Genomic DNA, 12061 nt, shown 5'->3' with positions numbered 1-12061 from the left:
AAGTTGATTTATTCTGTTAAATATACAGCTCTGCCCATACAATCATTATGTTGGAATAAAAATGTCAAGATGCATAAGAAGACACCACAGCACTGACATCCCTCTTTGTGTAATATTTCCCAAAAAGGAGTGACAGGGGTGCATGGTGCAGTGTAAATACACGTCAAATAACAAATACATTCAGATAGTTTTTGACAGCATTTACTCGTATTGAAATGTTTTGTTAGATTCCCAACGAGAATCAAGAGTAATAACAGTAAACAGATTACATTCAAGCAACGTGGTAATTCCTCCTCCTCTGGTGAGGTTTGTATTCAAGTGTCAACCTTTTCTTGAGGCTTTGGAAAACTCATTCGGCAGAGAAAGTTTGGCAGTGGCGAGTGTTGAAGAGGCTTTGTGTTTGTTCTACGGATCTCACATAGGACTGCTGGGTTAATAAGGGTGCTTCAACTCACCTAAGTGAAACTAATCATCCACTCCTGAAATTCAAACGAGCATCCATAACAAGGCAAAGTGACTATTTTTGGACGTTATGTTCTCAAAATGCACTTTTTAGACTGATGAAACAACATTGGTGTTTTTGGAGCTTGTACGTGTTCATCATTGGGGTGAGTACAAAAACAATAGAAAAACTGTTGTGTGTCTTAACAATAAACACAGCCCATATAAGCTAATTATCCACTCAAGTAACCATGGCAACCCAAATATTAGGAGACACGAGTGTGCTTCTCTGCGATCACATTACAAAGCCGGACTCAAGCTAAAGCTTGTCGGAAAAAAGAAAAAAAAAATTCATCAGCTACGTCCAATTTCATCAGTCTCTATTGAGGATTCCTTCATCCTCACTTTGTGCATTTAAAGAAAAAATGTTGGCTGACGCTCCGACTTTCTCACCAAGAGGAGAAAAACGGACGCTTGTAGTGGAAGGTTTGAATGAAGTTGCCCCGTGTGACCACGCGACCCAGCTCGCCTGATCGGCTGCGCTCCACCACCACTCTGGGCATCTGCACCAGCTGGAGAGGGCTCTTGTCGTCTTTAAGTGCCTGGGTGAGGTTCAACACCTGGGACAGGCAGGGTTCATGTCACATGGGGAGAACCACTCGTGTTACTTCGGAACACTAATGCAGGCAAGCAGTAGGTGCTACATTTGACATCTAGTTGAGAAGGTGCCAAATTATTATTAATCTAAATGGTTTGTTTATAACCCATGACAGATGGCAACTCTATAGCCGTGTGTTGTGGCTTCCCTATGAAGAGATTTGTTTTAACAGCAGTGGGAGAAATGTGCATTTTAGTGAAGATTGTCGACTCCTGTTACAGTATCTAATACTGTAAGTGTGATTATAACAAACAATTAAGTAAATAGTAAGAGGTAGCTAAACCTGGCTGATGGTGTGCATGTATTAAAAAATAACAGAAGTGGCAAGTGCAGGTGTGTAATTTATCAGAAAAAAAATCTAAGTGGCTAATGGCCTGTAATTTACTCCAAAAAAAAAATCTAAACTGGTAGTGGTGTGTAATTTATTAGAAAATTATAATAAAACTTGCTAGTTGTGTAATTTATTAGAAAATAATAAAAGTGCTAAACAGTGTGTAATTTATTTGAAAAATAATTAAGTGTTTAGTGGTGTGTAATTTATTAGAAAATAATAATTAAGTGCTTAGTGGTGTGTAATTTAATAGAAAAACAATTAAGTGCTTAGTGGTGTGTAATTTATTAGAAAACAATTAAGTGCTTAGTGGTGTGTAATTTATTAGAAAATAATCTTGTTTTTAGTGGTTTGTAATTTATTAGAAAATTACTAAACTGGCTAGTTGCGTAATGTATTAGAAAATAACATTAAAGTGATAAACGGTGTGTAATTTTTTTGAAAAATAATTAAGTACTTAGTGGTGTGTAATTTATTAGAAAATAATCTTAATGTTTTAGTGCTGTGTAATTTATTAGACAATTACAAAACTGGCTAGGGGCCTGTAATTTACTATATTATAAAAATAAAACCTGCTGGTGGTGTGTAATTTATTGAAAATAACATTAAATGCCTAGTGGTGTGTAATGTATTAGAAAATAACATTAAAGAGCCTGGGGTGTGTAATTTATTAAAAATAAGTTGTTAGTGGTGTGTAATTTATTAGAAAATAATATTAAGTGCATGTGGGTGTGTAATTTATTAGAAAAAAACAAAACTAACTAGTGGCCTGTAATGTACTAGATAATAAAACAACCTGTTAGTGGTGTGCAATTTATTGAAAATCATATTAAGTGCTGAGTGGTGGGTAATTTATTAGAAAAATAATTAAGTGCTCAGTGGTGTGTAATTTATCAGAAAATAATAATGAAGTGCTAAGTGGTTTGTAATTTATTAGAAAATTACAAAACTGGCTAGGGGCCTGTAATTTACTACAATATAAAAATAAAACCTGCTGGTGGTGTGTTATTTATTGAAAATAAAACTGGCCACAGTGCCGAGTGCCTGTAATTTACTAGAAACATAGTAAAACTTGGTAGTGGTGTGTAATTTATTAGAAAATAATATTAAGTGTCTGCGGGTGTGTAACTTATTAGAAAATAACATTAAAGCGCCCGGGGGGTTGTAATTTATTAGAAAATAATATTAAGTGCTTGTGAGTTTGTAATTTATTAGAAAATAACATTAAAGAGTCTGGGTGGGTGTAATTTATTAGAAAATAATATTAAGTGCCTGTGGGTGTGTAATTTATTGAAAATAACAAAACTGGCCATGGTGCCCAGTGGCCTGTAATTTACTAGAAAAATAATAAAACTTGGTAGTGGTGTGTAATTTATTAGAAAATAATATTAAGTGTCTGTGGGTGTGTAACTTATTAGAAAATAACATTAAAGCGCCCGGGGGGTTGTAATTTATTAGAAAATAATATTAAGTGCCTGTGAGTGTGTAATATATTAAAAAATAACATCAAAGAGCCTGGGGGGGTGTAATTTATTAGAAAATAATATTAAGTGCCTATGGGTGTGTAATTTATTGAAAATAACAAAACTGGCCATGGTGCCCAGTGGCCTGTAATTTACTAGAAAAATAATAAAACTTGCCAGTAGTGTGTAATTTATTAGAAAATAATATTAAGTGTCTGTGGGTGTGTACTTTATTAGAAAATAAAACTGGCTAGTGGCCTGTAATGTACTAGATGATAATAATACAACCTGTTAGTGTTGTGTAATTTATTGAAAATCATATTAAGTGCTGAGTGGTGGGTAATTTATTAGAAAACAAAATTAAAGTGCTCATAGGTGTGTAATTTATTAGAAAATAATATTAAGTGCCTGTGGGTGTGTAATTTATTAGAAAATAACAAAACTGGCTTGTGGCCTGTAATGTACTAGATAACAATAATACAACCTATTAGTGGTGTGTAATTTATTGAAAATCATATTAAGTGCTGAGTGGTGGGTATTTTTTAATAAAACAAAATTAAAGTGCTGAGCGGTGTGTCATTTATTAGAAAATCATATTAAAGTGCTGACTGCTGCGCAATTTATTAGAAAATAACATCAAAATGGTGAGTGGCGTGCATTTATTAGAAAATAATAGAAGTGGCTAGTGCAGTGGTTCTCAAATGGGGGTACGCGTACCCCTGGGGGTACTTGAAGGTATGCCAAGGGGTACGTGAGATTTTTTTTAAATATTCTAAAAATAGCAACAATTCAAAAATCCTTTATAAATATATTTATTGAATAATACTTCAACAAAATATGAATGTAAGTTCATAAACTGAACATGAAATCAAGTAGGCGATTCCATTCATTACAATGCAACAATGCAATATTCAGTGTTGACAGCTAGATTTTTTTGTGGACATGTTCCATAAATATTGATGTTAAAGATTTCTTTTTTTGTGAAGAAATGTTTAGAGGTAAGTTCATGAATCCAGATGGATCTCTATTACAATCCCCAAAGAGGGCACTTTAAGTTGATGATTACTTCTATGTGTAGAAATCTTTATTTATAATTGAATCACTTGTTTATTTTTCAACAAGTTTTTAGTTATTTGTATATCTTTTTTTCCAAATAGTTCAAGAAAGACCACTACATATGAGCAATATTTTGCAATGTTATACAATTTAATAAATCAGAAACTGATGACATAGTGCTGTATTTTACTTCTTTATCTCTTTTTTTCAACCAAAAATGCTTTGCTCTGATTAGGGGGTACTTGAATTAAAAAAAATGTTCACAGGGGGTACATCACTGAAAAAAGGTTGAGAACCACTGGGCTAGTGGACTGTAATTTCATAGACAATAATAATAATAATAATAATAATAATAATACCTGCTGGTTGTGTGTAATTTATTAGAAATAATATTGAAGTGCCTTGTGGTGTGTAATGTATTAGAAAAGAATATTAAGAACCTTAGTTGTGTGTAATTTAATGAAAAATAACACAAAAGTGGAGTGTACAATTGAAGAGGTGGTCATGAAACTGACAGGCTGGGTAATAAATGTAGATGTAAAAGAAAAGGATGAATAAAGATGCTAAAAATAAAACTCACCTGGCCCCTCATGACGGACATTTGTCTCTCAAACATGGCCTTGTCGAAACCTTTATCTCTCTAAAGAGGCAGAAATAAACTCACGTGAGCACGAGTGCATCCCTACTCTACATACAGTAGCACTATAAGACAGGCCTTTTCAGTTTAACTTTCAATACAACAGAAAGTGTTTTAAAAGTACCTTAAACATCTCATAAAGGTCCTCACAAAGGTCCTGCACAAAATTCATGTCCGATAGACGGGAGAGCACCAGTTCCCTGGTCTCCTGGGAAAAGGCCACCTTGGCCTGAGGGAGCCACGCCCAGTGAAAGGGGTCTAGAGGAGGAGGCAATCACAGAACACGTCAATGAACAACCTTTAGAAACCACTTCAGTCTCTAATGAATTTGGTATAAGATTGTTGTGCTTAGGAATACAATGACTAAAAGATAACACAATAACAAGAATAAAGTGCATTGTTTAATAGTTAAGAAATCCTTTAAACCGAGCAGTGTAGTTTGTTTTGGTATTAATTGATATGATGAATAGCATACAACAAGGTAACCCTCACACTACACTATCTGCTGAAGTGGGTAGATAAACAACAGAATGAAAGAACACAAAATGATCCTTACATCAATCAAACCGTGTTTTTGCCTCACAATAAAAAGGCAAATGGCAAGAAGATATTGTGTGATTTCATTAGCATGTATGTCAGGGGTCTCGGACTCAATTGACCCAGGGGCCACTGAAGGAGTCTGGGTTAGACTAGGCCACACGAAGAATTCCCTGCAGAATCACATTTAACCATGTGACTAAATGTGTTAACTACTGCCAGCTATAGTGACCCTGGGTGATGGGAGGCCTTAAGTCATTAGAAAGGTAAAATGTAATATTTCTACACTGTTGAGTTTGGCAGGAGATGGTCAAAGAAACTTCCGCTTTCTTACAGGAAGTTGCTCTTTGTGTTTGTTGTGCTGTCATTTTTGTGTCTGCGCGGTTATAGTAGTTTGTGTTCTTTATAGTGGAATTCAAGATTGTCATAGTTTATTTTAGGAGTGCACAATATAAACCTAACCGATAACCATTTATTGTACTCTCTATTTTCTATAATCCTGCCATAATTAAGACATTGTGTTGTAGATTGTTATTAATGTGAGAATTGAATATATTAGTTATTTAACTTATATCATTGAATATTTAAATTGCTAGTCTGTTAAACTTGAATGTGACAAATGTCCATTAAAATAAAAATAAAATGTTTTTTTTTGTTTGTTTGCTTTTTACAAAAATGTGCATGTTTTTTTTTTAAATTATCGGTTTGGGCACCAGCGTCGCTTTTAAAGCACCCATTTTGTAATGGTATGGGTTAAAATGTAAATGATACCCATCACTATTCAGAACACAAGCTTCACTGATTTATGGATGTGATGTTAGCCCTACCATAGTTGTCATGTCATATTTGGTCAGGACAATCTCCAGGTACCAGTTGGTCAAATCTACTTTTGTTTGACTTGTTCTAACTGCCAGGTGTGCACTAACCAGTCAAATATACATTTAAAAAATGATAGATATAAATAAGTTATCGGTAATCTATGTTGGCCTTGAAAAGCAGGAAGTTATCGGTTTTGGTTTGAAAAAAAAAATGTAAGTGCACAGGCCGCACTCACACTGAACTATGAGATTAGGTGGAGGGCCACAAAATATAGGCATAATGCTTGCATTATGTCACGCTATCTACAGTGCCTTGCTCTTCAATGTTTCAGCCTTTAACTGCTATTATAAATTAAATCATGGTCAATTGAATTTCGCAAAAAATGTGCAAAACATTTTTAAATCCTTGTACTTCAAAGTGAAAACAGATTTTCAGAAATTAGTGTCAATTCATTGATGAAATACATGATCATGTAAATGACTGCATACGTACCCACCCCTTTCCATCAGTATGTATTTAGTAGATGCATCTTTGGCTGCAATTACAGCATTGCAATTAAAGCATAGATGGTTTGTGTGGTGATGAGCAGTGTTTGGTGCTGGCCAAACATAATGCCCAGACTAAAATCTCATCACTTTGACACAAACTGATCTTTTTTTCATATTTTGTGCAAAAAGCCTAACTAACGTGACTGTGAATTCATTTCAAAAAGCATTAAAAGGCTTAAGCGTCCAGGAGTGCCAAATACATTTGCAAGGCACTGAAGAAGTTAACATCCTGCTACACACCCAGAAGCAGAAAAGGACATCACAATTACAACTAAACTGTACTGCTTATTCCGAACTTTTTCCACTAAGGAAAAATGGAATCATTTTTAATATGAAAACAATTATAATAAATTATAGCGACATTTTCCATTGCCATTTCATCTTGCTGTCACATATATAAATCTATAAGTGTCATTATGAACAGATGTTCTGAACATACAGGTTCTCCATTCATCAGGGTGTTTGAAGGGAAATGCCAGGCCGTTGTCGATGGCTGCTATCTTGATGCAAGGCATTGGACTGTTCTCTGGCCACTCCGTATCCTGCAGCGAGAGGAGAGACTGAATGATTATTCACCAACGCCACCATTTATTGATCTCTGTCCAAAGGGCTGATTAACTGGCCAGATAGATGACAGCCTTGTGCTTGTTAATCAATATGTGCTAATAATGATTGATGGATTGTAGTCAGATTGAGCTAGGAAGCTCACTTTGCCATATTCGGAGTTGTTTGTCTTTTTTGTGCGACATTTATAGTACAACATTGATGGGCATTATACATATGGCATCAATCATGTCAAAACAGGATCGAGGACGCTTTCTTTTTCTACTGCTCGATAAATTTACTGGCATCAATGAATTGCCAGGTTTGTGTGTTTATTTTCTTCATTTCACACTGTCAAACAGGATGTAAGAGAGTTTATTCTGTATATCGCTGTCAGCATCTGAGCACAATTGATAAATAGCAGAAATAAATTAACGTGCATTTTGACCCTAAAATAAAAGTTATCCAAATTTGATAAAACGAGAAATGTTCACCCATCTGTATAGCATGTTTGAAATACAATTTGAATAAAATGTATGTATATTTACCACAACCAAGTTGACAAGTGATTGATCACTTGCTCTGAGAGCTGTGTGTATATTGCCATATTGCACAGCCCTACATTTGTTTTAGCGACAGTGCTAGCACAGTTTAGGGATGTTCTCTGTGTTTAATTGAGTGTTGAAGGAGGACTTATGATAGCATTGTGTTTATATGTATGAGTGCACATGTTGTTTCAGTGTTAATAAGGAAATTGTGATACATAAGACATTTCATATTGCTACAAAAAATGTTCTGTGCTACAAAAAAAATTGTGCTACTAATTTTTTCATTTAGTAACACCTGTGCTACTAATGAAAAATGCTAAGCGTACAGCACTGCAGGGTAGGATGTGAAACTTGGATTTTTATTTTTGTCAAATCCGATATTTTCATGTAGTCGTTCACATAAAAAAAATTGCGATGTCTAATTTTAACGCAATCTGACCCACATGCAGACATGACATCATGGCGTCACACGTGCTGCAGGGTTTACGAAAGTATAAACATGGCTCCAGTTCTAGCATTTATGACAATTTCAAGGATTTTGTGTAATCAAAGTCAACATTTTCTGAACATAATTATTGCGTGTAGAAGATTAAAAAGGAAGACACCATTAATTTTGGCTTTTGCTGTTTGTGGGACATTTGCTTCGATATCTGGAGCCAGGAGTGGTGAAACATTGACGCCTGTATTCTGCTCATTTGTCAACGATTTATTTTGCAACAGTCTATTTTGACAAAGAATGATGACACTTTTTGCTATTTAATGACATACTAATGAATGGATGAACACGATCAGACTGAAGTCACATTTGATACATATCTCATTTGAATGTCCATACGAAAAAGGCCTGGTTTGAATTTGAAAAAAATCGGAATGGCACTGTTCACGGTGACATGAAAAAAATCAGATAAAGGTCATATATGGGTGAAAAAATCGGAATTGACTTTCAGTGTGAAAAAAGCCTTAGTTGCTTATAAGATTGCTATTGCTAATCACTATCACGTATGTGGGGTTTTCAGTGCAAATTTGCAAATGTGAATCTTATGTAAGTTATAATTGACGTGCTTCATTTCTGTATGTTTACTTTTACAGTGCTTTAAAGTAAAAGCTCTGGAATGGAACTCAACTGGAGACTTTATGAGAACCGGTTCTCTGTTTGCTAATTGAGCAAGTAGAGACCAGTCAGAATAGAAGCCCTTTACAGACAATTTCTGTTGTTTGTTAATAAAAGCTTATTGTTTACTGTAATGTTAATTAAATGTAAACTTGTTTTGTGCTGTGGTATTTTACGCAACCTTCATTTCATTGGAAAAATATATATTGTACCGTATTTTTCGGACTATAAGTCGCAGTTTTTTTTTCATAGTTTGGCCGGGCTCCAGTACGACTTATATATGTTTTTTTCCTTTTTTATTATGCATTTTTGGCAGGTGCGACTTATACTCCGGTGCGACTTATACTCCGAAAAATACGGTAGTTGAAAAATGACCGCAATTTGGGTTATCGCTTGTCATTAGGGGTGATGGTGGGTCCAGCAACCTGTTATGCTTGTCCTGCTTACTTTATTTCTGTACGTGTCAGCAGTATCCAGAATATCCAGAAACCTGAATACCAGGAACTATGCATGAAACAAAGGAACCATTAGTTATAATAATAGCATCACCTTTAGTCCTTCGCCTTCTCCTGGCTTCTCGTACTTGATCAACCAGTTGTCGTTCCCTCGATCTGAGAAGTGAAGGTGTAAGACAAATGCATGTGGAAAAAAGATGCATTCTTTACCTGTACTGGCAACCATCAATTACACATTGAAAAATATTGTTGACATGAAACAGGAAAGAGTGTACATTATTACTTTAAGTCATTACTATATCAGAAGTTCTACAGTACTTGTTTACAAATCTATTGTCACAATAAGCAAAGATGACTTTTAGATAGATAGATAGTACTGTTTGACTACAGTGTGTTCAATAATGTTGTGTTAGCACACTAAATATCTTTAACAGGGACACACCCTTCTCCTCACCTGTGTTTCGGATTACATAATCAAGCACCACCAGTCGCTCAAACTGGGACTGTAGTTGCTTCCTGATGTTCTCTGGTAGAGGTTCCACCTCAAAGCGCTTCAGCCAATAGTCGGCTTCACGATAACCCTCCACAAACAGTTGGAATGACCCCACCTAACAAAATACATTGACAGTTAAACCACTGTGGCTAGCATTTGCATTCTAACTGTTGTAGATCTTATGAAACCACGTCACAAGGAAGACATGTTATAACGTCCTCATTTTACTTCCTGAAAGCTTGCCTAATGCTTGCAAGGTCTGCAAAACACAATTACTAAAGAGATCCTGTATGAAAAATATGCTTTTACAAAGTTCATACGAAGAGGTACTATATTTCTAATACATTGATTAATTTGATCAGTATGATCTCAGTACAATGCGGTGCAGGGGGGTATTCCATAACACAGGTCAAGCCTAAACCCTGAAATGAAAGAAATTCAGATCTTCCGTTTCAGAATGAGAGGTGAGTCAAATTCAAAGTCAGTTACCATGGTAACTTCCTCTGTGAAATTAACTAAGTTGCATTACAAAACCAGAGTTTATCATGCCTCCTCTCTCCTGATAAACACAAAGAAAGCTGTCAAACATGATGTTTCTGTACTTTTGTAACTAGTAGATGCCCAAATACAAATAATTCCTGAATATTTATGTTAGGAAATGATTCTGAGGCCATGGTTAGTTAAATATAATATTATTATGTATAACTGCTAAGAAAAAAATCCTTGCTTTTAGATATCTAATAATAATTGGATTTATTTAAATAAATAAAAAAACATAAGTTTAGTTTTTTGTATTATTGTAATGCAAACATAGCTCAAATCCATGTGATATATCTGCTGAAAATGCAGAGTCCTCGAAAGTAATGCATAAATGTCCACTGGAGAGGAAGCTGTTTTTTTAAGAGGTTATTACCTCAATTATTACTAGCATAAAGTTAACTAGTAAGAAAAAACATTTTGTGAAAAAATTAATAAATTTATTTTTATCTAGAATTCAGATATTTCTTTTGTTTTAGTCATTATTAAATTTTAAATATGTATTTTTAGATTAAAAAGCAGTTTTGCTTTTGTATTTCATTATTGTGAATATAACTGTTAAATGAGTTGTAATATTTACAACAAGTAAAATAACCTGTAAACAAGGGCTTGAATGGCAGATTATTTTTTCTTATTTCAATAAATGTATCTCAGATGTTAGTATACACTTCTTTTTTGGACAAACAGTAAGTACCTGACCAGAAACAAATATGTAGCCACTCAGCGATATTTACTTATGCATATGTATTGACTTTCCATGTCAAACATAATTAAAACAAATTAGATATTATTTTCAACTGCCTCTGTGGGTTTTTAACCAGTGGGATTGCACCTAAATTAAAATTGTATTTTATTCAATATCAATCCTCCACTTTTCAATAAACGTCTAGATACAAACTCTTTGACTTGGGCAGTAATTGTCTCTCACTTCAGTCCAATTATATTTTACTGTATTCTTCTGTTGAAAAAAGTGTTCATATGCTCACCATAAACATGCATCAACACCTTCTGTTCCAGCTGGGTAAAGAAAGATTGCAATTTTTATCCTTAGTTGCTATGGAGAAACGTAGAATCTGCACACCATGTCTTTTTTGTTTGTTTTAATTCAGAGTAGTCAATATACTCTGTGTTGACTTGAACTACTAGTTATTCAGATCAGCTGTTCTGGAATCCGACATTCAAAGTTTCCCATTTTAGGGTACCAGTAATCAACTCAGACTGTAGGTTTACACTCAGAGTTTTTGAACTTACTACCTGGAATAACCCTGTGATCTATGACTACAATAAACAACATATTTTTAAAGTAATACCTCTTTAATCATGTCAGTTAGAACCTAGCATTCTTATATTTCTTTAAATTTAGATTTTTATGACACAGCTCTTGTATTGAAGGTCATCAAAAGCAAAAATAAGACAATCAAGGATACAAAAAAAAAAGGAGAAAATAATTTAGAAACAACACTTTTTATAGCAATGATGGCATATGCTTCTACTGACCTACTTATTTAAACAAACACTTTTTTCAGGGAACGCTAAAATTGACACGCTTTTAATTACACAAAGCTGGGGCTCAATCAGCTCAGCATGTGCAGTACCGTTTAAAACTGTTACTAATTTCACTGTTTTAATTGGATTATCTGCTGTTTAACAATCATTCAGACACAGTAAAAATATAGAGTGGTACAGTGGAACCTGGATTTACGAACTTTTTTGGTTCTTGAATAGGGTTCGTAAATAAAAAAGTTCATATCGTGAAGCAGAGTGCCCTATGAGAAACAACAAAGCTGAAATAATGGGTTCCAGCCTTGACAAAAGTCCCGACTTTAGTGAAGCTTTGTACACAGTATGAAGTGCTACACAGTACCATACATCAAACAAACATAA

General features: G+C 34.4%; 1 protein-coding gene across 2 annotated transcripts in view; it reads right to left on the bottom strand.

The window, feature by feature from the left end:
* pi4k2b (phosphatidylinositol 4-kinase type 2 beta) overlaps positions 1 to 12061 on the bottom strand; it is a 30262-nt gene that overhangs the window by 167 nt on the left and 18034 nt on the right. For both annotated transcript variants that reach the window (XM_061988212.1, XM_061988211.2), the window contains exons 6-11: positions 9602 to 9755; positions 9242 to 9303; positions 6930 to 7032; positions 4711 to 4844; positions 4530 to 4589; positions 1 to 1061 (exon numbers count right to left, since the gene is read on the bottom strand). The exon at positions 1 to 1061 is cut by the window's left edge and continues 167 nt beyond it. In XM_061988212.1, coding sequence (XP_061844196.1) covers positions 891 to 1061; positions 4530 to 4589; positions 4711 to 4844; positions 6930 to 7032; positions 9242 to 9303; positions 9602 to 9755 — 684 coding nt within the window. In that variant the 3' untranslated portion in view covers positions 1 to 890. The remainder of the gene's footprint in view (positions 1062 to 4529; positions 4590 to 4710; positions 4845 to 6929; positions 7033 to 9241; positions 9304 to 9601; positions 9756 to 12061) is intronic.

This window comes from Nerophis lumbriciformis, linkage group LG27, assembly GCF_033978685.3.
Source record: "Nerophis lumbriciformis linkage group LG27, RoL_Nlum_v2.1, whole genome shotgun sequence".
NCBI classification, from domain to species: Eukaryota; Metazoa; Chordata; class Actinopteri; order Syngnathiformes; family Syngnathidae; genus Nerophis; species Nerophis lumbriciformis.
The sequence above is the reverse complement of the archived record's forward strand: the minus strand, read 5'-3'. Positions and strand labels throughout refer to the sequence as shown.